We start from the raw sequence: 26,543 nt of genomic DNA on the forward strand, positions 1-26,543 counted from the left end.
TTGGAAACAGTTGTGCTGCTTAATATTATTTTATAACCTGTGTTACTTTTTCAGGATTCTTTGATGAATAAAAAGTTAAAAAATATCAGCATTTATTTAAAATAGAAATCTTTTGTAACAATATACACTACCGTTCAAAAGTTTGGGGTCAGTAATTTTCTTTCTTTCTTTTTTTTTTAAGAAATTAATACTTTTATTCAGCACGGATGTGTTAAAATGATAAAAAGTGATAGTAAAGATTTATATTGTTAGAAAAGATTTATATTTTGAATAAATGCTGTTCTTTTTAACCTTTCATTCATCAATGAATCCTGAAAAAAGTATCACAGGTTCCAAAAAATATTAAGCAGCACAACTGTTTCCAACATTGATAATAAATCATCATATTACAATGATTTCTGAAGGATCATGTGACACTGAAGACTGGAGTAATGATGCTGAAAATTCACAGAAATAAATTATATTTTAAAGTATATTAAAATAGAAAACCATAATTTTAAATTGTAATAATATTTCACAATATTATTGTTTTTTTCTGTATTTATTATGAAATAAATGCAGCCTTAATGAGCATAAGAGACTTCGTTCAAAAACATTAAAAATAGTAATGTTTCCAAACTTTTGACTGGTAGTCTGTATATATACATATATATCCCATATATTGCATTTATGCATATTTAGGTTTCAGTCTGTTTGAACATTAATAAAGATCACACATGTGGAGTTTGAGTCTCTTCAGCGCTTCATGATGTGGCACCGCTGACGTCATTTCGACCGCGTTGGAGCCGCTGAGAACAGAAGTGTGACGTGTGAAGAAACAGTCGCGTCCAAACTGCGGCACAAAACACACTTCCAACGGGACAGAGGGAAGAAAGAGGGAAAGAAAACATAAGAAAGCGTTATTTTGACTCTGCTGATGTCTGCTGCAGTTTGAGCAGGTTGATCTGTGAGTTGTGAAGTGCTGGAAGCTGCTGTGCTAAAGCGCTAGCGGCTGTTCCTGATAGTTTCACTCCTCGAATAAGTTTGACTTTTACGTTACACTTTTGTTGTTGTTTTCGAGCTGTTTTAACATGGGTTTGACCATTTCAAGCGTCTTTTCTCGCTTGTTTGGGAAAAAGCAGATGAGAATTCTCATGGGTGAGTTGTTTTTGTGAGTTAGCTAGATGTTTTGTGTAAAAAATGCTGTTTTGTTATGACATTTTCCATTAAATGATTTTTAAAAAGCTTCTTTACAAGTCTAAAATGAATTGAAATGATGATAAATAAATCGGTGAATAAGTCACTTATCGTTTTAGAGAGTTTACTTTGTTTACAAAAAAATAGGAAGTGTTTTATGCAAAGTTTTCCCAAGTGTTTTGACATGATTTGATTCCTGTTTTCCTTCAGTTGGTCTGGATGCAGCAGGGAAAACCACAATCCTGTACAAACTCAAACTGGGAGAAATAGTCACAACAATCCCAACTATAGGTAAGTGATTTAAGATAACTGATCAAATGAGAAGACTCAAACTTATGAATTTATATCTGAAAGATGCTGTTGATATCCTATGGATTTTCACATTATAATAAATATACCTAAAATCAAGAGATATCATCACAAAAACATCCACTTTAACCTGTTAAAGGATTAGTCCACTTTTAAATAAAATGTTCCTGATAATTTACTCACCCCCATGTCATCCAAGATGTTCATGTCCTTCTTTCGTCAACTGAAAAGAAATTAAGGTTTTCAATGAAAACATTCCAGGATTTTTCTCCTTTATAGTAGATTTCAACGGCTACCAACAGGTTGAAGGTCAAAATTGCAGTTTCAGTGCAGCTTCAAAGGGCTTTAAATGATACCAGATGAGGAATAAGGGTCTTTTTCTAGCAAAACGATCGATCATTTTCGAAAAAAATACAACCGTTTATGCTTTATAAACACAAAATATCGCCTTGAACGTACTTCCCGTTTCTGTATTCTTCAAAACGCTTACGATGAATGTCCTACGCCTTCCCTATTCTACTTACGGAAAAAAACGAAACTGGCGCTGCATTCATTCCGTAAGTATAGGAAAGGCAGAAATAAACAAAATAAGTTTTACTCTAAAACTGCAAGGAAATCAAAGCCAAAAATCTGAACAAGTTCCAAATTTCAGGTTGATATCTCAAAAAATGAGCTTTCAGTAAGATTTTGTTTGGGCGCAGTACCACACTGTTTGACTAGATGACAACCAAGCTACATTACTGACCATATAAGGGCGCCTCCATTTCCATATATGGTAGAGTGATCTGAACCATATATTTCATACAATTTACGAAGTAGACATCCTATATAGAAGTAGTATGGGAAGTTTGGCAGAATTTGATATGAATTCAAACTCTAATAAACATAAAAACATGTGGGTTATAGATCGCCGCCACAATCATAAATGTATTTTTTTTTTTTCTATTAAAAACATTTTCAGACCTTTTTTCTCAAAAAATTGAATGGATATTATCTTTTGAACTCAACAAACATGTTTCAACCAATCTTTAATGATTTTTCATGTTCATCGCTATTTCAAAATAAAGGTCTGAACATGCCTTATGAGTATGAAAATATGCTTGTTGCAAATTGATAACTTACTGCTCCTCTGTAATATATTTTGAAAATCAGGCACCAAATATGAAAACTAGAGATTCGAAGCTTTCAAATGTTATATAGTTTGTCAAGATTAGTTTAGGTTTAGTATAGAATATTACTGTTTTAAATATGTAATGGCTGTGGGCCTACCAGAGGGCCAGTCACAGTTAACAGGTTAAAGTCAAATATTTACCTTCAAAATTACATTTTGCATAAAGGAAATGAAACATTCTTAAAGATTTGACACTAATGCATCCAACCCTTTTAGGTTTTAACGTCGAGACGGTCGAATACAAGAACATTTGCTTCACCGTGTGGGACGTGGGTGGTCAGGATAAGATCAGGCCTCTTTGGAGACACTACTTCCAGAACACCCAGGTAAACAGATCACATCACAGCAGGACGTCCCCTCGCACACCGCTAAGATAGTCAAACAACAATGGAGTCGCAGCATTCCAGCCGATCAATTGCTCATTCTGCCATGGCCGTTCTGATTGAGTTTGACCGTCCAGCCTTGTGAGCTGCTAGAACAACAGCTACGGGTGTGTAGTTATAGTTTGGCTGGATGCCGTTGACGTTCTTTGTATGAGGATGTTGGCGTTACTATTAGGATTAAGTTGAACTGGCATGGCCTCTACTAGAGTTTGATTTGGAGAACAGAACAGTTTCTCTTCTGTTTGTGTTGTTCTGTTTTTCTTTGCTGCATGGTTGAGATGAATTATATTATGGGTCATCGATTAGCTTGTAATGGAATATCGACAGCGCTTTACAATAAGGTTCTGTTTGTGTACATTAGAACTAACAATGAAAAATACTTCTAAATCATTTCTTAATCGTAGTTAATGTTAATTTCAACATTTACTAATACCAAAGTCACTTTAAGGCAAGTCATTTCACACTGCGGTTCGGACTCAGTCATGCAAGTATCTCTTTGAATGGGGAAACATCAAATTCACTGCATTGCATCAAATCATGACAAAATATAGCAACCGGAGCTTCTAACGGCAGCTGACTCATTAACTTTACCAGGGCTATTGGCTCTGGACTTGACCAATAGGCTATATGCACGGTTACTTTCTGGTTGATCGTTAAGCCAGCTCAGGCATTTCCGGTGAACTGTTAGCTGTTCATTCTGTAGTCGCTGTGCATCGACACAAAACCATCAATGGTTGACTTTTTAATGTTGTATCCATATTTTAATGCGGTTATTACATTTGCCTAATTTGCCAATAAAACAGTTTTATTGATTGCATTAAAGACGAAGCTATTGGGACCGTTTAAAAACGCTGTATCTGTAATTAGACACACACATGCATTATTTTCTCCAGGACTTCAAATGTTATTTTTAATGTGATGACCACAAACATAATTTGTTCATCCTTCTGAGATTGTCCCCATTGTAAAACCAAACGTTTAAAAATGTAGGAAATTCAACATTTGATAGAAAACACTTATTTAAAAATAAAAAAAGACAATAATTAGCACTTTAACCAGCAGGGGGCTGCAGAGTAGCATTTATTTGCGCATATATCAGCCATTTCCTCTGATCATTTTTCACTTAGTTTTTTACTAAATATTAAACATTATAAAATAACTAGGTTTAAAAATACATTTTGTCAGTGTGTATAAAATACTCAAAAAATCTCATGAAAAACAATAACTTTTCTCGTGAATGAATGACACAGAAAGCGAGCACCGCACTTTTATAATCACAGCAGCTGTCAGTCAGTGCAGCACAAGATCAATGATTTCAGCACACTTTATTCAATTAATTAACTAAAGTGCACAATAAATATTTAATTTTTGAAGCTTTTTTTTTACATAAAAGTGTGAAAACTGATGGTCGAATTGAATTTAGCCAAGGAGGAACAAATAAATTGTCACTACAGCAAAACCTTTTTTTTTTATTCTTTTAAATGGCTAAAACATGATAATATTGCGCAATAAATATTACAGTATGCATGTAAAGTTAAAGTCATAGCGTGAAGATCAATTTTTTTTTTTTTTTTTTTTTATCAAAAAATATTGCAAGACACTTATTGAATCTAAGCACTAAAAATGGATATATAATGGAAATGCATATGCAGCTTAAATGAGCATGACAATGGTGATTAGAAATTAGGAAGTAGGATAGATACTATTATTGTTAGTGCTTCTGCTGTTAAGGAATAAGAGTCAAATGTGGTAAAGCGTGTGCTGTTCCGGTCTGTGTAGCACCTACAGCTCTGCAAATCCTTCTGAAAAATCCCAGTGTTTGTTTTCAACAATATTCCTGATCATTTCAGTCTGATCTGAACAGTTTGAGCATTTCACAATGTGATGCAGCTTTGTGTACATGCATTGAGTCTTTAAGAAAAGAACTTGTGCTTTATATTTTCCGACTGAAACATGTTTTTACTCTGAAAGTGACGCGTTTTGTTGTTTCTTCAGGGTCTGATCTTTGTTGTGGACAGTAACGATCGCGAGCGAGCACAGGAAGCAGCAGAAGAGCTTCAGAAGATGGTGAGGAAACGCCCTTCTGAGATCAAACACATTTCTTTAACGATGTACTTGCACTGAAGCAGCAAAACACATAAGTTACAATTAAAGTGCCTCTATAATGCTTTTTCGAATATTACCTCTCAAATAATGTGTAATATAGTTGTAAGCTGTAAGTGGTCGGCCAATCAGAGTAGAGTAGGCTTTCAGAAATGAGGGGTTTAGAGAATCTTTGAGAAATGAGATGATGTACAATGTAAATTATGAGGAAAAATAAAGTTTTTTGACCTTGGATGCATATAAACCTATTGTAGGAGACTTTAAAATTGCATAATAGGGGCATTTTAACAATGTAAATGTTTAAGTGTAGTAGTTCTGTTTTAAAATGATGTAAATATCTGCTCATATTCTAACTTTAACAGCTTCAGGAAGATGAACTGAGAGACGCTGTTCTGCTGGTTTTTGCAAATAAACAAGATTTACCAAATGCAATGCCCATCAGCGAGATGACGGACAAACTTGGATTGCAATCACTCAGGAGCAGAACTGTGAGTTGTGCAATTATATAAGCTTAATGTGCAATATTATTGTAGTAGTTATGCATAATTACAAGTTCCATTTTAATATTGGTTCTTAAATTGTATTTACCTTGGAGCAAATATATACACAAATCAGTTGTGAAAGTTTTTATCATTAATTTAAATGCCTAATGTATCTGTTTATTGGTAATAATATGTTAATATTGTCCTTTTCACTCTCTTTTTATCAGTGGTATGTCCAGGCGACCTGTGCGACTCAAGGGACTGGTTTATACGAGGGATTAGACTGGCTTTCCGAGCAGCTCTCCAAACGTTAAACTGCACTTCCTGTTCAAGCAGGATGTGTGCTGTTCCAAAGGACATGATTAGTGGAGTTGATCTGTCAAAGAAGCTGTTCATGTTTGTTACCAAAAATTCACCTGCCGATGTCAATCTTTGGCTGTGCATTTTAACATTTTATTTTTTTTTGATTTGTTGCACCTTTGACCTTGACTGACATTTCTCCCAGATTCATTCCTCTTGATGTATGTAGCCAAAAAATAACCTGTAGATTTGACCACAGTATGAAAACTACATTTAAGGAGCTCTTGCAGTAGCCCTGGGTGTTTTGTTACAGTGAGTGTACTGCAGTACACACTAGACACTGTACTGTACTTTTTTTTTTTTTTTTTTAATTCCGAAAACCTCATTCCCAGGCTTTTGCATGCCATACATCCAGGAAAACATTCTCAGAGAAGCATGCATTTAATTAATAAAAGATTGTTCTTATAATGGCACACTTAGAGATTGGCAATGCATTGATGTAAGCATTAGTTTTAACGCTTCTAACATGCATACGATTATATTAGGAACTAGTCTGATGTTGTAAATAAGCAGCCTTTTTATGTATGTAATCACAGTTGCCTTAAACACGCATTAGTATGTGAACGCACTTGCCCGATCTGCTTTTGACTTACCATTTATATTCAGGACAAACCTGTTCAAAATGTTTGACATAATTAAGTTTTTATTCACAGCTTTTGAAAATATTCAAATGGATCAATGCTAGCTAATCATCTAGCTGTTCCCCTTTTTAAAATGCATTTATGAATAAAAGTGTGAAATAAAAGTCTGAAATGCTTCACTTGTATGGTTGTGTATTAACAAAGGCTCAGTCTATGGTAACCTGTCGCTTTTAAAGAAAGAAACGAACTGTCATTTAATGCATATTAAGGGAAAACTTGTTTTTCTGAGCAATTTCCATTCTTCTGGTTTGAAAGCAAAGTTGAAGCAACGTCACAAAATAAGAATTTAAAAACAAACACATTGTAAACAGCTTTTAATATTTCCAAATAGAAGTCATTTAATGTTACACAATTCATCCTCATCATAAATGTTAAATTGTACAAGTAAGAATGAAGCTATATGATAAATACAAAGCTGAAATGAAAATCTGATCATTTAAAAGCTAAAACTGTTTAGTTAGTTATAATATGGTCCAAATAAACAAATGCATTTTGCATTTGATGACATGCATGGACACATTTGAAGCAAACACGAACTGTTAGTCACTTGTTCGCCACTTGAGGTCACACACCAGCGCGATGTGATCAGACGGGTGTGAGACGCTCGGCAGGGCCTGATAGGTGGTGACTTCCTCGTGGCTGGGCAGAGGAATGACCTGCTCCACCTGCAGCACATGCGGCTCGACAAAAATATAGTCCAGACACCCCTGGAAGCCCCCGACGTAGTTGGTGTAGGCCGGGACCCCACAAGCGCTGGCCAGTTGGAATGGGTTATCGAGTCCCACCTGGATTTGCTCTTCTGGGCCATTGGAGGCCCAGTCGTCATGGTTCTCCGAGACGGATCCCTGACAGACGAGCTGGAAGAGGCCGGAGGAGGGCGTGCTGTTGAAATCACCCGCGAATAAAAGCCTGGCTCCGGGATGCTTCTCCGTCACCACCTGCTTCATGTGTTTCAGGGCCACAGCTATCTGGACCAGTCGAATGTTTCCTCCTGAAAACATAATAGAATGTCATTCCATTCACATTGATGCTCACCTTTATTATAACCAAGGTGAAGCATGTATATTCAAAATAGCAGCGGGCCTAAAACAGAGCCTTGCTGCACTTCTTATTTTACTGATGTTAACTTGGGTAATTCCCTGTTTAATTAAATAAAATGTTTGAACTGAATTAAAACCGAAGTCATTCCATTCACATTGATGATCAACTTTATTATAACCAATATTTTGTGATGTTTTTTCAACTTTGATTGTATATTCAAAATAGCAGTGGGCCTAAAACAGAGCCTTGCTGCAATCCATAATTTACTGATGTTAACTTGCATAATTCCCTGTTTAAATAAACAAAATGTTTGAACTGAATTAAAACCGAAGTCATTCCATTCACATTGATGCTCAACTTTATTGTAACCAATATTTTTTGATGTTGCTTCAACTTTGATTGTATATTCAAAACAGCAGCGGGCCTAAAACAGAGCCTTGCGGCACTCCAAAATTTCCTGATGTTAACTTGGGTAATTCCCTGTTTAATTAAACAAAATGGTTGAACTGAATTGAATTACAATCAAAATCAAATTAAAACCGAAGTCATTCCATTCACATTGATGCTCACTGTTATTATAACCAAGGAGAAACATGTATAATCAAAATAGCAGAGGTCCTAAAACAGAGCCTTGATGCACTCCATAATTTACTGACATTAACGTGAGTAATTCCCTGTTTAAATAAACAAAATGGTTTAATTGAATTGAATTACAATCAAAATCACTACATTCACATTGATGCTCACCTTTAGGGTGCCAGTACAGGTGTGTGTTTCCGACACATAATATCCTTGATGGGTCACATAACGACTGCAAAATGGTGACCTGGAAAATTGGGCAAGAGATGCATTTTTGTTGGTTTTGCATAGATAAAATTTGAAGCAAGACAAAACTAGAATTAAAAACAACTAAAAATCAAGATATTTCTTATTTTAATTTCGGAAAATAATTATTTGAGAAATAATTAGAGAAAAAACACATAAAAATGCATAAATAAATAATAAAACATCTAAATAAAAAAATACATTAAAATAAATAAAACAAAGGAAAATACCATTACATTAATAAATTACATTTTAAAATTTATTAAAATAGTTCATTTGCATTTTAATAATATTTAAAAATATTACTGTTTTACTGAATTTTTTTTATCTCGTTAAACATACAAGACTTTCAAAAACATTAAAAAACCTTAATGATTCAAAATTTATGACCTGTAGTTTATATAAAAATATTTTTAAAAATATAAATGAAATTAAATGAATTTACTTTTTGTTGTTTTTATGCTAAATAAAAAAAAAAAAATCCTTAATGCTTTTTGAACAATGGGAGTCCTCAAAATTAAACCATTAATTTAAATTCTGTGCAGTGTGTTGCAGTGAAATACCTGCAACGTCGTTGACCTGTTTTCGATCTTCTCTTTCAAGCTAGGATTGGTGGACACTTTCTCCAACAGTTCCCGGTGGAGAGGATCTGCGGTCAAGGCCTCGCTCAGCATAACATCATACTGCTCAAGCAATTTCAACTTTGATCTTCTAAAATACGTCGCCAGACCTTCATACTGCCTTTCCTTGATTTTAAAAACCCCTTCCAACCCAAAAGCATCCAACGCAGGAGATAAACTATCTAAAAAAGCCCCCTTATCCACCTCCTGGAGGCAAATGATGTCAGCGTTGTACCCCGACAGCTCCTTCTTGATCAGATTCTGCCTGTAGTCCATCTCTAGCGCATATGGTGCACAATAAGGGTACAAGACCGTTTTGGAAAGATCAGTTTGAGCGTAGATGTCAGCTAGGATGTTATAAGACACGACCCTCAGTGAAGACTCATCGGTGACCTTCTGAGTGTACAAGTGCCTGCTATCAAAGGTGCATGTTCCTGGACCGGCTTCTACCGTGCCTGAAGACACCAGTTCCTTGGGTTCTCCAAACCTGGATCCATTCGCTGGTGTGCATTTCAACATCACCCTCAAGCCAATGTCCAGATTGGATGGCGTGAACACTCGTTCGAGTCCTGCCTCCTTCCAGCAGTCTGGATCTCCACTCATATGGGCATTAGGTGAGCTTTCCTTGAACCATCTGAACTTGGAGTCCTTGAGATCTCCAAACTCTATCTCCAGCTTAGGACAAACTGGAAACCCAGACATTAGAGAAGATGGCAGCTCGGATATAGTGAATGTTGGAGGATTTCGTTCCACTTTATACTTCAAATCCCCCACATGCAGCACAGCTCCATCCTGCCATGCATCAGAGTTCAGGGTCTCCATGGACACATGCTCTCCATTTACGCACAAACTGATTTCGGGTTTATCCGCTTCAGGAGTCTCACTTTTCCCTTTGCTTTGTTTGGATTTTTTCGCTTTGCTTTGTGTCTTGATGATGCCGTTGGCTATTCGAGCCAGAACTTTCCCAAGAGGTTCTGTCTGCTCGCGCAACATCTGTTTATTACTGCCATCGAGACTGAACGAGATGGTCAGTTTGGACTCACACGGCACACATCTCACTACACATCTCTCCATATTCATATTAAACCGGGCGGTGAAGAGCTTTCTATGGGTTAGGATTGAAAAGGGGGGAATATAACGGGAAAATAATAATTTACTTGACAATGACACGCGACTCAACATGAGGAAGAAGTGAGAAACTACCGGACCGGTGGCTTCCGTGATCGAAAAACTGTCTTATTATACAGAACAGTAGATTCGACATGTTTGGGTATAAATGAATTGGGTATAAAATTAAATATTCTCTTTAATTCCACCCAAATTAAATACTTTGTTATATTAGTAAACTATAACACCATTAACGCGTGAGAAAGATTTGTAACGAAAACCCTCCCTGATGCAGGGTTGCCAGGTTTCACAACAAAACTGCTCCTCAAAACTAGCCCAATCGCATTTTAATCCCACGGTAAAAATCACGTTCCGGGGGGTAAAATTCGCATTTTTGGAGTCTGTCCCCTGGTAAAATTCACATTCCAGTGGCTTAATATCACGTTATTTTGAGTCGATTCAACCCGCGGACATGAAAAAAACAGTGTAAACGTAGCGGGAAAACCGAGGACTTAGCAACACTGCCCTGACGTCAGTGAAATAGTATCCTTATTATTCGGAGAACTAGATTCGACATATTTCTTTCAAGTTTGTTTTTGTTTATGTTGTTTTATTTTCCTTTTTAATAAATACTTTATTAAATTAGAAGATTACTACACCATTTGCTTGGTATCCTCTAAAAAAAAAAAACAGGGGATTTCAAGCCGTTTCTGGGGAAGTGCGTTGAAGTTTAGAGAAAAACAGTAGTTGTGTCCCAAATGACGCACTATACAATGCACTTATACACTATGTACTTGTGTACTGTGCACTCATCCATGTAGTGCGTGAATTTTATAAGGTTATTTTGTTATTTAACAACGGAGTCCGATCCTCCCTTACCCTCCACTACGTAATTAAAGCTGCGAAATTCCAACATTCCACACTTAATTTTTTCCGTTAATTTAGTGCATCATCCGGGTATTTAAAGTGCACTTTTTCTTTTTGGAATTTTACTTAAAAACGTCATAGAATAGTGCATAAGTACGCGAATTGGGACGCACCTATTATTGTTTAAAAAATACTGTGGAATTCAGTGGAGACCAATATTGGTCACCTACATTCTTCAGAATATCTTCTTTTGTGTTCAGCAGAAGAAAAAACTTAATACATGTTTAGAACAACCTTAGGGTGAGTAAATGATGACAGGATTTTCATTTTTGGGTGAACTATCCCTTTAAGCTCATACCTGAGTATTTTATACTGCCACTGGATGGCGCTGTTGGCAAACGCTCCGAGATTGTTTGTTGTTAAAGGGATAGTTCACCCAAAAGTGAAAATTTTATCATCATTTACTCCCCCTCAGGTTGTTCCGAATCTGTATTAATGTCTTTGTTCTGCTGAACACAAAGGAAGATATTTTGAAGAATGTTTGTAACCAAGCAGATCTCGCCCCCCATGGTCTATGGTAGTCAATGGGGGGCAAGATCTGCTTGGTTACAAACATTCTTCCAAATATTTCCTTTGTGTACTGCAGAACAAAGAAATGTATGCAGGTTTTGAACAACTTGAGGAGGAGTAAATGATACAGAATATTCATTTTTGGGTGAACTATTCCTTTAAATAAATCACTGCTTACATGCTGTATTTGATAAATTTGTATTTGTTATAATCTGAGTAACTCATTTCCAATCACCTGCATCTTATTCAAACATTCATTATATTATTGCTCAAAACAAAATAATTTTGAAACGCAATTGTGCTGCTGGTTTTATTGAACTCAACTGAGAGGACAATATAATCATCAAATATTAATACATCATAGCCCATTTCACATCTCTCCATTTTATCTGCATAAATGTCTGCTGAACAAAGTTAAGCTATTAATATGTTCCCAAATACATGTGTACATGAAAGAAAACAAACATATTTTCCCTTATTTAGCACATTATGATTATTACCAATATACAGTACATGGTACAACGCAAACCATCGGATTATTCTGCTTGTGAAATGTCTCTAGCCACTGGCATGCAGCATGTTCACTACACAACAGACGCCATGTTGCTTCCATTGTTGTTTTGCTTAAAATCCAAGTAATAAGAAGCCGCTCTTCACCACAGCCAAAGGCTCAGCATGAAATCATACACGAAAAGACTGAAAAAATTAAATACGAAATTACAAAAACCAGAGTTAACATACAGTCTACACAAAAATACCATGACAATCATTTTAAAAAATACATATTTTTAAAATAACGTCAGTAATTAATAAAATTTATGTCTTAATTTTTTTGCAACTCCTCAAGGAAACTGTGTTAAAATATTTGCTGGTTAAACACTGTATTGAAACCATTACGCAGTATGTTTTATTATTGATTGTTAAGGCCAGTTCACACCAAGAACGATAACTATAACGATCCACTGTCCACACCACAGCCATAACGATATCATAAGGATCACTTTCAGTACGATTTTTTTCCTGCTGTTGAACGATAAAACACTGACAGCCAATCATAATCTATGCGAATTTAAGCGTTTATGTTTTTTTAAAGGTTTTTTACAGTTATAGCGCCACCTACTGCCTGTTCTCCACCACTTTTTTTGGGTGTCCTCAGAGTTTGCCCATACATATGTGTGTTAATTTTAGTGAAAATATCTCTTTTCGTTTTGAAGTTATATATACTTATATATAGCCTATATGAGAGCATAAAAATGACCCAAGAACGTCTTTGATTGGATTTTTTTGCCACTTCCTATCAAAATTTTGACATTTGGGCAGTAGCATTTAGTTAACTAATTTAGGTTCCATGTTTCCTACGCTGGTTTCATCTCGATCGGACTAAGAGTTTCGAAGATATTCGCAAAAGTTTTTAAGCGCTAAATCACAACATCGCACAAACCGTAAGCCGAAACCTGGCATGTCTGGTATTGTTGGACTCGGCAAGTCTAAGGACATCACTCCCGTGAAAATAAGTTGACCACACCCAAAGTTATTTACATTTTCAGCCAAAACCATTAAAAATATTTGTTTTCTTAAAGCTTTTAAACAGTTATAGCGCCACCTATGATCCGATCTCCATAAAAGTTGGCATGCTTCTTTAGAGTCATATGCTGCATGTGCTCACTTATTTTGGTGAAGTTCTGAGTTTTTGTTTAGGATTTATAAACTTTTTAAGTATATTTTGCCACGCCCCTTTTTCTAAATGACCCTGTTATAGCGACCCAATGGGTAAAGTTCAACTTTTTGTTGATAATTATTGATCTAGAGAGTTCATAGAATTGTCTTGCCCTGGTTTTGTTCCGATCGGGTGAAAAACCTAGGACTAGTTCGCAAAAGTAGGTTTTTCAGATATTTGTGAATAATTAATGAATGATTTGATTGACAGCATTGGTTCTTGAGGAAAAGTTGTTCAGCATGAGGAGATCTATCAAATGATATGCACATTGTGTGAATCTGTGAAACCTCACGTGATTACAAAGGTGTAAAACTCGTTAGCGCCAACTAGTGGCCAATTTCTTTCAAAATTCTTACAGACCTCTAGGACCATGAGTCGAACATGCACACCGAGTTTTGTTCCGATCAGCCTCCGTTAACCTTGTCAAATAGGTGCTTGTCAAACTTCATTGGCTGATGGCGGCCATGTTTTTTTTAAGATACGGCAACGTCCTTATAGGCTATTATGCCCCCTTGGACCAAGACACTGCATGCCAAATTTCAAGTCGATCGGACTAACAGGTGCATAGTTACAGCTGTTTTCATGGTTTTTTTAAGTTATAGTGCCACCTAGTGTCCAATCAATGCATTTTTTAAATTGTGACCAAAGATTTAGCCCCTACGAATGTCTACCGAGTTTGGTGCAAATATTTCGTTCTTGAGTTATAGCCATTTAGTAAAAGTGGCTCCGCCCTCATCGTTCGTTTTGGCGCCCCTTAGTGACCGTGAATCAAAATTTTAATTTAATTTTTTTTGATGATTATTGATATTCAGACTTGTTTTTATTCTACTATATTGACTTTGTCAGCTAAATTCACTGTTAGATCAGATCGATTACAGCACGCTGAGGACATCTGCTGGTTAAAGCCGTGTAAATGCAACAAAAACAGCAAAAATATGTTGTACACACTTTGAAACTGCAGCGCGTGAACTTACAATAAACAGACCGTTATCGTTCGTTGGTGTGGACGCAAATATAGTTATCTTTATAGTTATCGTTCTTGGTGTGAACCAAGAACCGAGATTTAGGTTTTGCCGATCAGCACCAGTAGTACTTTTCTAATCAAGGGGAAAATGCATTTCTTTTTTCATTTATTTAATTAAATCTATATTACACTATCATAGTTTAAAACTTCAAAGTCAACATGAAATCAAAAATGACGCTATTTACTGTTATCCTTGATTTCATTGTATTGTTGTGCACCATCAATGGCAGATGGAAAAATCTAGTTTTTCTACATGCATATCCTGATTCATGTGCAAATATCTCATATTATTACAAAGGTAAATTGGTTGCAAACACATTTCATGTTGACTTTAAAGAAGCATCAGTATTATTAAGTTAAAAGACAGGCGATGCAAATGTAAGATATATTGATTATTGTGCTATTTCGAATTGCATTCAAACATCTGAAGATCTCCATCAGAAATGACCACTCATGAAACCTGACGCTGAATGTTTAATTCCTAGGTTTTTGGTGAGAACTGGCTGATATCTCCAAATCCTCCCATGCACTGAGCCTGTAAAGCTCCCGAAGGAACCGATTCGGACTTCCACTGTCCCACCACAATGATGTCACTGCCGTGGCGCAGTCAGTCCCAAAGAGCCCTGGTTCCCCGTGCAGATGGGAGTTTCTCCCGTCTGGCCGCCGCTGATTTTAGCTCCAGAGCTCACAGTCACGGAAGTGTCCGTCTCTCGGCCTGCGACGGGACCCTAGAGGTTGTTCTTCTCTGTGCACTCCGCTTCTGTGCTGCGAGGGAAGTAGACGGTGGTCTTGTGCTCTTCGTAGCGGTCGATGTGCTTCAGATGAACCACCATGTGCAGCGCGTACGCTAACACCAGCAGCAGGATCAGAGATGTGATCAGACCCATCAGGATCGCTGGGGTGAAGAAGGTCGCGCAGTCGCTGGCCGACGCAAACTTACTGGACTGAACGTTGAACGCCTGGATCTGTGAGGAATACAAGAAACAGATGGTTAGTTGGTAAGAACTATCCACCCATCAATCCATCCATCCATTTATCCATCCATCCAACCATCCACCCATCCATCCATCCACCAATCAATCCATCCATCCATCCATTTATCCATCCAACCATCCACCCATCAATCCATCCATCCATTTATCCATCCATCCACCCATCAATCCATCCATCCATTCATCAATCCATCCAACCATCCACCCATCCACCCATCCATCCATCCATCCATTTATCCATCCATCCATCCATCCATCCATCCATTTATCCATCCATCCATCCATCCATCCATCATCCATCCATCCATCCATCCATTTATCCATCCATCAACCATCCACCCATCCATCATCCATCCATCCATCCATCCATTTATCCATCCATCAACCATCCACCCATCCATCCATCCACCCATCAATCCATCCATCCATTTATCCATCCATCCAACCATCCACCCATCCATCCATCCATCCATCCATCCATCCATTCATCAATCCATCCAACCATCCACCCATCCATCCATCCATCCACCCATCCATCCATCCATCCATCCATTCATCAATCCATCCAACCATCCACCCATCCATCCATCCACCCATCCATCCATCCATCCATCCATCCATCCATCCATCCATTTATCCATCCATCCAACCATCCACCCATCAATCCATCCATCCATTTATCCATCCATCCATCCATCCATTCATCAATCCATCCAACCATCCACCCATCCATTTATCTATTTATCCATCTATCCATCCATCCATCCATCCATCCATCCATCCATTTATCTATTTATTCATCCATCCATCCACCCATCCATTCAGCCATCCATTTATCCATCTATCCATCTATCTATCTATCTATCTATCTATCTATCTATCTATCTATCTATCTATCTATCTATCTATCTATCTATCTATCTATCCACCCATCTATTGATCCATCCATCCATCCATCCATCCATTTATCTATCTATCTATCCATCCATCATCTATCTATCTATCTATCTATCTATCTATCTTTCTTTTTATCCATCCACCCATCCATTTATTCATTTATCCACCCACCCACCCACCCACCCACCTATCTATCTATCTATCTATCTATCTATCTATCTATCTATCTATCTATCTATCTATCTATCTATCTATCTATCTATCCACCCACGCATCCATTTATCTACCTATCCATCCACCCATCCATTTTATCATTCTGTCTATCCAGGCAAAGCAGAATAATTCATAGTATTCAGTATTCCATATTATAGAGTTTCATTTCCCTCAAACTCAGCATGTTCTGCCACAAACTCTGGACTATGAGCTTTTTTTAAAAAGACGCTGCTCTCATGCCAATCCACAAGCTGTAACCACATTACACCCACCAGAGGCTAAAAATACAGCACAAGATGCTACAATTCCAATATGAGGCGTTTATCAGCAGAGGATGGAGGGAAAGTGTTGCCTGCCAACCTGGAAGTCTGTGAAGGTGATGTGCCAGTTTGCAGCGTGGTCGGTGTTGGCGCTGGGCACCAGCAGCGTGTCGTACTTCTGCAGGCTGCTGACGTGCTGGCAGTGATACGAGTTGGTGGAGGGCGCGTACACATCTGTAGCGTTGAACGTGGCCTCGTACGTCCAGTTGTAATGGATGTGCACGTTATCGAGAGTGAACCAGTTCTGTCCCGCCGACTCGTAGAATGTGTTTGACATCTGTAGCCTGCGGAAATAAACACATATATACGGCACAGTCATGTGTCTTTATCTCTGTGCAATGCCATTAAAAAATTATTTTTTACCAGCCCACACTCAAAAAAATCAATATTATCTCTAAATTCAGATGAGCTACATTTGAAGCTATTTCACTGTACATTAACCAATATTGACACATCTGTGATGGCACAAGTTGAATTTGATATTAATGTGCCCATTTAACATTCTGTAAAACATTATATATTTTAATGTTCTAACATTAACATCCAATAAAACATTATAAAGAGGTTTTCATTAATATTAATACCAGAGCTGTTTGGGATATGACTGCAAATATTAATGAAAACCTCTTTATGAGGTTTTATAGGATGTCAATGTTAATATTAGAATATTAAAATATTAGATTATTAAAAAGAATACGTATTTATTGAAGATTGGTGCCTTGTCATATCATTTTTAAGGCAATAGGCCACATGAGGCTATACTTTACAGTGATTTTACCACAGTTAATGGAGCTTTGGCCTAAAAATCACCACTTAACTGAGGTAAAATCACTGTAATGCATCATTATACCATACACACATGCACAAAAAAATAAGAAATAACCTTATGGAGAGGCCTCTAAGATCTTCCACATCGCCAAACCGTAGATTGAGTCTGGTGGATAACAAAATATGTCAAAATATTATTAAATATAAATTTTGCATCACAATATTCCTCATTTAAATAATTCCCGCCTAAGGCATATGCAAATTAAAGGGGCGGGGCCTAGTTGAGTTAGTCAGTAGTGTGTTGAAACTGGCAGTAAGGGGCGGGACTTTTACCCAAACACGCTCAAAGCACTTGACCAATCACAACACACTGCTCCAGCCGACCAATCAGAGCACATTGTGCTTTTCAGAAGGCGGGGCTTCATAGAGACAGGAACTAAACAGAGCGTTACTGACAGACTGGGAAGAGAGGAGCTGCAACAATGGAGAATATGAGGAAAAATAATGTGTTTTTGATCATTTAAACATGAAAACCTGTTGAACTTACATGGCTTTATCTTTACTGCAGAAGGAGCCTTTGGTGTCCACCGGTGTGTCTGTGCTGAAGATTCGCTCTGTGAGGTCCACTAAACTGTGATTCCTGTACCTGATGGCCAGTTTGCGGGCCCTGAAGAGGATGCAGGTCTTGCCGTTGTACGTCACACTCAGAGGAGAGTACGGCAACATTCCTGGAGACTGCAGCAACTTCCTGCGTGGAGGAGCGTGAAGCTGCCATCCGTACGGCTGGAACACGAGCACATCAAAGTTACATACTATCATTCAAAGGTTTAGGGTTGGTAAGATTTTTAAGTCTTTAATGCTCACCAAGGTTGCATTTATTTGATCGAAAACACAGTAAAAATTGTGAAATATTATTAAAATTGAAAATAACTGTTTTCTATGCAAATAAATTGTAAGTTGTAATTTATTCCTTTCATGCAAAGCTGAATTTTCAGCATCATTACTCCAGTCTTCAGTGTCACATGATCCTTCAGAAATCATTCTAATATGAAACATTTCTGATTATAATCAATGTTGAAAACAGATTAATAGTTCTGTGGAAACATTATTTTCAGGATTATATGATGACCAGAACAGAGCATTTATTTGAAATAGAAATCTTTTCTAACATTATAAATCTCTTTACTGTCGCATTTGATCAATTTAATGCGTCCTTGCTGAATAAAAGTATTAATTTCTTTCGATGATAGGTATATGTAAGGCTAGTAACAAGACATATTGTCACACAAAATGGGGTAAGTTGTCACAATATAACCTGCCACTAAAAAAAGGCATAGGCTTTTCAGCTAAATCTAAACGGTATGAACAACAAAACAGCTGATTAAGCAGCAAAAATGTAAAAGGTAACATATATTAACCAGATGTTTTGACCAACATGCATCATGATTATTCAACAACTGTATAAATTTACAACATTCAAAATAAAAGTGTCCCAGATAGGCATTTCTGAAACATACTGTGTGACAACTAGCCCCATTCCCCCTATGCCTGCTGTTAAATACACTCAATACTCATGAAAAACAGTTTACCGAAAGAGAGTTTTTGGGGCACTGTAATATATCCTAAATCAGAATGAAATTCCTGATTAAAAATGTAGCATGTCTGTAATCTGTTCTTCCATAGACAGTGCGGTCTGTCAAGGATTAAATTCATCTTGTTTGGACTTTGGAGGGAAATCTGCACCCCAGCGGCAGCACAAGGTCACATTGGCTCCGCTGGCAGACGGACACATCTCACCTGCAGCGCTCGTCTGAGACGCGCTTCAGCCACAAACACCGAGCCATCGCCGTCCACCCCACCTGCACAAAAACACCAGAGCGCAGATGAGAAACACTTACAGTTATATCATATTTATTCAAATAAAGAACTGTATATACAGCTGCTAATTTAACCCTGTAAAACATATGAATATTTATCAAAACAGCTTACTTTCTTGAATGCTGATGTCTTGGGATGGTGCATCATCTGAGCTGCAAGTATGAGAATTTAAGTGTGCATTATTAATCTACCATCATAAACATTTAGTTGAAATCATTCAGTCTCAACTGCAGATAGGATCTTCACATGTTATGAATATGAATGAGGAATAGGAAGCTTTGATGCTGTGAGTCACTGCTGGATCGTCATCATCCGTGAAGTGAGACCAACTCTCTTTCAAGTCACTTTTAATGCTTTGCTCTTGTTGCCGCAGGAAAATTCTATTGCTCAGGAGATCTCAGTACAGTATCAACTTTGCTTCAGATGTTTCTCAAGAGAAATAAATATAGACATAAATGAGTAAATTAGAGCAAGAGATCGATTTTCATCAAAATCAAGTCTTGGCATTTTTTCTGAGATCTCTTCTAAAACTCTGTGCTCTTAAAAAAGGGTGGTTTTGGCAGTGATGAACCATTTTGTGTTCCCTAAAGAACCTTTCAGTGAACAGTTCTCAAAAGAACCATTTTTTCTTAGTGTGAAAAATCTAAAGAACCTTTTTCAAATATAAAGAATGGAATGGAAAGATTCCGCAGATGTTAAAGGTTCTTAATGGAACCATCAATGCAACATCTGAGATCAGCTGAAAATGTCTCAATTCTCTCTCCTTTTCATCTTAATGCTGTCTAGGAGAAACAACTGAGATATTCCAGAGATCTAATGTGATTTTCTGATTTCTTCAATGGTAAGACAGATTACTCAAAGGTGAACCGTTTAAACGTCTTATCACTGAGTAATGCTGCTGCAATGGGCTTAACCTGCTTCTCAGACCTGATTACCGGAGAGTCTGACCGGCGCTGGCACATAATGTCGGTCAGGGATCAAAGTGAGACGTGAGAATGTCTTTGTATTGCAAGGAAGAAAGATTGTGACTCATAAATATATAACGCAAATAAATGAATGATTTGAATTGATTAACCGTGCACAAAAATAATTAAGTGTTTTCTACATCATGTAAGTATCAATCGCTAGTACTAATGCTCGTCAAAGTTCAGTGTGTAATTCATCCTGCAGCGTGTGTGCTGCTTTTACACCTCACAGTTCCTTCTGAAAATGTAGAAATGCAGTTCTTTTTTAATTCATGCCAGTGTTGTTGTTGTTAAATAAACTATTAAAATCATTTTCTTTAATTGAAATAAAGCTGAAATAGATTAAATATAGATATACAGACCTAACTGAAATACATAGGTACTAAATTTGAAAAAACTGAAAAACTAAAAAAACTTAAATCTAAACAGAAATATTGTAAACGTATTAAAAGCACTAGGGCTGCTATCGCGATTAATCGTTTGCAAAATAAAAGTCTGTGTTTATGTAATATATGTGTTTGTTCAGTGTATAATAATTATGTATATATAAATACACACATACATGTATACATTTAAGAAATATATGCATGTATAAATAAACATATATTTTATATTATATTTAAATATAAATATTTTATATATAAATATAACATTTTTTCTTAAATATATACATGTATGTGTGTGTATTAATGTATACATAATTATTATACACAGAACAAACACATATATTACATAAACACAGACTTTTATTTTGCAAACGATTAATCGCGATTAATCGTTGTGCAGCCCTAAAAAGCACATAACCAAATTTAAAAAACTTAGGCTAAAATAAAAATAAAAGCTAATTCAAAATGTTAATAAATAGGAATAATAATATATAAATAATACTAAAATAACTAAATCTTGAAAAACTAAAACTAATACTAAATCTTGATAATGATTTTTTACATATATATATATATATATATATATATATATATAATAAAATTTTAAAATAACATTGCAAAAAGTGTTTATTTTTGTTGTTTATTACAAGTTGAGCTCTATTGTAAAACAACAGTGAATGTTTATTAATTTTTGTTTCTATATATCATACAATGTTTAAATTCGGAAAAAATGACAATATTAAACCACAAACATTGCATATTTCTTGTTATACTGCAAGTGCATTTATGGCAACGCATTTTTCTGATTGTTTTTGCAAACAAACATGTCAAAGTTATATTTAGTGTGTCACAACTCACAAATGCTGTCAATCAGGGTTGCCAGGTTTTCACAACAAAACCCACCCAATTGCCACTCAAAACGTTTTTGGTGGGGTTCTCTGTGGTAAAAATGTTTAATGTTTCTTTAATATAATTTCAATAATAAATGCATGTATTTGTTGTTCTTGTGCATCGTCACACCAATATAATCTCATTTATCACCTCAGGACTCCCACAGTGCAGCAGAAGATTGTGACCCTGTACTGCTGCCCTTGTCCATGTAGGGGAGGTGCTGTTTGTTTACCTGCACTGTAAACAACATCAGACCTGTCGTTTCATCTATCTATCTATCTATCTATCTATCTATCTATCTATCTATCTATCTATCTATCTATCTATCTATCTAGAGTCTGCATCAACTGAAACTGACCTCCCAAAAAAACAACCTGATCACATAAATAACGTACAGACGGACAGAGAAGGAAAGCCAGAAAGAAAACACAAATCCCTCCTTCTATCAGCTTCGGCAGTGGCTTATCTGCTCAGCGCTGAGCTGCCGTCGCTGCATCTGAACATGTGGGCCAGTGACGGGCCACAGTCGGCACATTTATATAATCAATGGAATCTGCTGACCGCTTCAGAACGGTTATAGCATATTTCAGCTGGATGCTCAGATTAGCGCGTGTCTTTAAAGTTCTGCCGGCATCTAGATGCTTCACCAAATCAAATCTGTTAATACACAGCTAAAGCCTGGACTGGCCTACATGTAGTAAAACTCCATCTGTGCAAGCGCTAATGGAGAAACGCAACACATTCAGCTCCTACAAAGCAGTTTGCTGCCAATTAGATGTGTTTTTAACTGCAGTATGAAGTCAACTGCAGAGAAGCTGAACATATGTGGCTATAAAAATGCCTTGGTGCCTACTGCTTAGAAAGCAATAAGATGTAATCACTTTGCTTCATGTAGTAAAAGAGATCAAATCTGTTTAGGTAACACTTTTGGATTTCTTTTTTGCGTGATTTAATTATGTGTTTGTTTACATATTCTTTCAGCATTTTATACAACGCTTAAGTGAGTCAAGAACTTAAATAGATACTAGAAAAACTAAATAATTAGAGATGCACTATATATCGGCCAATAATCGGTATTGGCCGATAACCGATAGTGTGAAAATTTGCTGTTATTGGCAGATACTGATTATTGGCGATATATTGTGCATCTCTAATTATTATAATTATTTAGTTTATTTAGTAATTATTTAATTTAAAAACAACTTATAGGCATGGCCGGTATATCCTGTCAACCAGAAGAGGGCAGGAAAATGCACTGAATTTGTGCTTTGTGTAAAGAAAATGCTAAGAAACCAGTTTGATGTTCAATATTAATAGTAATTATATGAATTAATGTCATTCAGAAAGTTAAGAAATATTAATTTAATCTTCAGAATTTAGTTAATGTGTGTTAATATTTGAGTAATGTGTTTGTTTATGCCTAATACCAGTTACTCTGAAACAAGTTGATGAATTTGAGAGAATAAAGTTTTTATTTGCATTTCTTTCAAAATATAATAATTAAAAATATAATGATTATTAATTATAATGAAATTATCACTCATTTTAAAAAGGTATGAATGGCAGAACCCCCAAATTATCTGTGTTGTTATCGGTATTGGCAGATATTACTCTGAATAATCGATATTGGTGGAGAAATTTAGAATTGTGGATTTCTAATAATAATAATAATCCTGCTCTCATCTTATAATGAAATTATCATTCATTTAAAAAAAGGTATAAATAGCAGAACACCGAAATTATCTGTATTGTTATCATTATCGGCAGATATAACGCTGAATAATCGGTATTGGTGGAGAAATTTAGTATCGTGGATTTCTAATAATAATAATAATAATAATAATAATCCTGCTCTCATTTTATAATGAAATTATCATTCATTTAAAAAAAAGGTATAAATGGCAGAACACCCAAATTATCGGTATTGTTATTGTTATCGGCAGATATTACTCTGAATAATCGGTATTGGTGGAGAATTTGTATCGTGGATTTATAATAATAATAATCCTGCTCTCTTCTTATAATGAAATTATCATTCATTTAAAAAAGGTATAAATGGCAGAACACCCAAGATTATCGGTATAGTTATCAGTGTCGGCAGATATTACTCTGAATAATCGGTCATCGGTGGAGAAATTTAGTATTGTGCATTTCTAATAATAATAATCCTGCTCTCATAATGAAATTATCATTCATTTAGAAAAGGTATAAATGGTAGAACCCCCAAATTATCGATATTGATATCGGTATCGGCAGATATTACTCTGAATAATCGTATCGGTGGAGAAATTTAGTATCGGTGGATCTCTAATAATAATAATAATAATAATCCTGCTCTCATTTTATAATGAAATTATCATTAATTTAAAAAAAGTATAAATGGCAGAGCCCCCAAATTATCGGTATTGTTATCGTTATCAGCAGATATTACTCTGAATAATCGGTATCGGTGGAGAAATTTACTATCATGGATTTCTAATAATAATAATAATAATAATAATAATCCTGCTCTCATCTTATAATGAAATTATCATTAATTTAAAAAAAGTATAAATGGCAGAGCCCCCAAATTATCGGTATTGTTATCGTTATCAGCAGATATTACTCTGAATAATCGGTATCGGTGGAGAAATTTACTATCATGGATTTCTAATAATAATAATAATAATAATAATCCTGCTCTCATCTTATAATGAAATTATCATTCATTTAAAAAAAGGTATAAATGGCAGAGCCCCCAAATTATCGGTAGTGTTATCGGTATCGGCAGATATTACTCTGAATAATCGGTATCGGTGGAGAAATTTACTATCATGGATTTCTAATAATAATAATAATAATAATCCTGCTCTCATCTTATAATGAAATTATCATTCATTTAAAAAAAGGTATAAATGGCAGAGCCCCCAAATTATCGGTAGTGTTATCGGTATCGGCAGATATTACTCTGAATAATCGGTATCGGTGGAGAAATTTAGTATCGTGCATTTCTAATAATAATAATCCTGCTCTCATAATGAAATTATCATTCATTTAGAAAAAGTATAAATGGTAGAACCCCCAAATTATCGATATTGATATCGGTATCGGCAGATATTACTCTGAATAATCGGCTATCGGTGGAGAAATTTAGTATCAGTGCATCTCTAATAATAATAATAATAATCTTAGGCACCATCTGGTGGATAAAGATAAAATGCCATTCTGCCATCTTGACTTTAGCACTGCGTGCTCAGAAAGTAAATTTAAAAGTAATTTAAAAACATTTTTCTACATTTTTTGCATTCTTGACTACTTTCACTGTGTTTATTGTGCATATTGTAGTGTATTTTTATGGCATTACATTGTTTTGCATATTGTCTGTTGATCTGTAGCTGTCTTACATAGAAGATAGATTTTATTATATTTATCTATGTATCTATCTATCAGCAAGTCAAAATCAAACTCATTCATACAAAATGTTATTCATTAATGCATCAAAAGATCAATTATTAATAATAAACACGCATCAGGCTCATTTATATAATAAATAAATGATACATAATGTGATTCTCCAGCTTGATTCTACACGTTTTAGATGATGTTTAGCCCAACAATATGAAAAAAATTCTATTTCATTCATATCATCAATAGAAGCATGACATCAGAAGGATGCTCCACATTCCTGACATTCCTTCAGTGATGCTGATCATTCCTGAATCCCGACCTGCTCTCATCTTATCTAACACACATCTCTGCCTCCAATAATAGTAGCAAATATGGATTTGCCCTGTAAACTGATGCCGATGGATTTTCTCTTGTGTTTCACTGCAAGAGCCCTTCAGTTGAGTCTCAATGCAGACACAATGTGCATGAAGGGTGGACAAAGGAAGCAAGCACTAGTTTGTCTCTGCCACAGCAGTTCATCGTCATTTAATAAACGCACAGGCTATTAAAGATTCACAGTATAGCCTACATAATCTTTGTTTTTCAGCATCTGAACAAATGGGATGGATAAAACACCACATCTCTGGCTTATTTCAAAATAACTCACCTTCCTTCCACAAAGGAAGACAGCTGCTCATAAGACGAGGATATCTGCAGGAAAACAAAGGAAAATAACGCAAGCCACGCTGATGCCATGTATACATCCAGATGAGTCTGCCAGAGATGATGCTGAACACTGCTGCTTCATAATCTGCCTGGATAACAGGGCGCAACCTCAGCGGATGATTGACAGGCGCGGCGACCAATCAGCGTGCAGTGGGCGGGTTAATTCAGCGACACGGCCACGCCCGTTCAGAGAACGTGTGCTGCTGACACAGTAATACACAAACCAGCAGCAGATATAAACGACTGATCCATAAACCTAGACTAATTAGTTATATAATTAATGGATATATAAGGTTGTCAACTGTGGCAGAAGGTTGAATAATGCTCTTTCTGCATTATTTTGCATGTGTGTGACCTACATTACACTGTAATACACATTAATTGGCAGAATGTGTAAGAGACACATGAAGAAAATTTTGTTTTGGCCTTTTCTAGACAAGAAACTAATGAATCCCAAACAAAGAAGCATCCCTAAATAGATACTTCTATCATAATTTCAACCTGCACTTGATAAGAAACTAGTAAAAGTAGCACTAGCACTAGAAAATAGTAAAATAATAATAAATACCATGGTAATATCATAGTTTTTGGACACTTATAATAAGATTATATCGTATTTTTTAAAAATACTATGGACTGCTACACTTAATCAGTACAATCAAGTAGGCGTGTGTTTAATAATACATTTTAACGTGAATGACAGTAAAATAAACCAGATAAATATATCAAAAGTTGTAGTTCTGTC

At 35.9% G+C, this 26,543-nt stretch overlaps 3 protein-coding genes across 3 annotated transcripts; 1 reads left to right on the plus strand and 2 right to left on the minus strand.

Moving 5' to 3' along the window:
• The first annotated feature begins 733 nt into the window (after window positions 1-733).
• Window positions 734-6,741, plus strand: LOC125256162 (ADP-ribosylation factor 4-like). The gene is made up of 6 exons (XM_048171910.1): window positions 734-1,137; window positions 1,387-1,467; window positions 2,873-2,982; window positions 5,035-5,106; window positions 5,505-5,630; window positions 5,852-6,741. Exons 1-6 carry the CDS (start codon window positions 1,071-1,073, stop codon window positions 5,936-5,938), a joined length of 543 nt encoding a protein of 180 aa, XP_048027867.1. The 5' UTR covers window positions 734-1,070; the 3' UTR covers window positions 5,939-6,741.
• Window positions 6,742-6,922: 181 nt separating this feature from the next.
• pde12 (phosphodiesterase 12) lies at window positions 6,923-10,714 on the minus strand. The gene is made up of 3 exons (XM_048171907.1): window positions 9,055-10,714; window positions 8,414-8,492; window positions 6,923-7,616 (listed from the first exon to the last, which is right to left on the minus strand). The coding sequence occupies exons 1-3, from the start codon at window positions 10,291-10,293 to the stop codon at window positions 7,165-7,167; spliced, it is 1,770 nt and encodes a 589-aa protein (XP_048027864.1). The 5' UTR covers window positions 10,294-10,714; the 3' UTR covers window positions 6,923-7,164.
• A 1,237-nt stretch (window positions 10,715-11,951) lies between these two features.
• Window positions 11,952-26,116, minus strand: atp6ap1la (ATPase H+ transporting accessory protein 1 like a). The gene is made up of 7 exons (XM_048173039.1): window positions 25,740-26,116; window positions 19,576-19,616; window positions 19,384-19,445; window positions 18,134-18,369; window positions 17,702-17,752; window positions 16,859-17,102; window positions 11,952-15,361 (listed from the first exon to the last, which is right to left on the minus strand). The coding sequence occupies exons 1-7, from the start codon at window positions 25,826-25,828 to the stop codon at window positions 15,125-15,127; spliced, it is 960 nt and encodes a 319-aa protein (XP_048028996.1). The 5' UTR covers window positions 25,829-26,116; the 3' UTR covers window positions 11,952-15,124.
• Window positions 26,117-26,543: the final 427 nt, after the last annotated feature.

The sequence above is a fragment of the Megalobrama amblycephala genome, linkage group LG21 (genome assembly GCF_018812025.1).
Source record: "Megalobrama amblycephala isolate DHTTF-2021 linkage group LG21, ASM1881202v1, whole genome shotgun sequence".
NCBI lineage: Eukaryota > Metazoa > Chordata > Actinopteri > Cypriniformes > Xenocyprididae > Megalobrama > Megalobrama amblycephala.

Bases quoted from the DNA above. Each gene is read 5' to 3' on its own strand.
- LOC125256162 (XM_048171910.1), top strand. From the start codon at position 1,071: ATGGGTTTGACCATTTCAAGCGTCTTTTCTCGCTTGTTTGGGAAAAAG. The intron at 5,107-5,504 runs GTGAGGAAACGC...TAACTTTAACAG, and splicing joins CAGAAGAGCTTCAGAAGATG to CTTCAGGAAGATGAACTGAG. The intron at 5,631-5,851 runs GTGAGTTGTGCA...TCTTTTTATCAG, and splicing joins AATCACTCAGGAGCAGAACT to TGGTATGTCCAGGCGACCTG.
- pde12 (XM_048171907.1), bottom strand. From the start codon at position 10,293: ATGTTGAGTCGCGTGTCATTGTCAAGTAAATTATTATTTTCCCGTTAT. The intron at 8,493-9,054 runs GTATTTCACTGC...CCAATTTTCCAG, and splicing joins ACAGGTCAACGACGTTGCAG to GTCACCATTTTGCAGTCGTT. The intron at 7,617-8,413 runs GTGAGCATCAAT...TTATGTTTTCAG, and splicing joins CCTGTACTGGCACCCTAAAG to GAGGAAACATTCGACTGGTC.
- atp6ap1la (XM_048173039.1), bottom strand. From the start codon at position 25,828: ATGGCATCAGCGTGGCTTGCGTTATTTTCCTTTGTTTTCCTGCAGATA. The intron at 19,617-25,739 runs GTGAGTTATTTT...TCATACTTGCAG, and splicing joins TCTTCCTTTGTGGAAGGAAG to CTCAGATGATGCACCATCCC. The intron at 19,446-19,575 runs GTAAGCTGTTTT...GTTTTTGTGCAG, and splicing joins AGACATCAGCATTCAAGAAA to GTGGGGTGGACGGCGATGGC.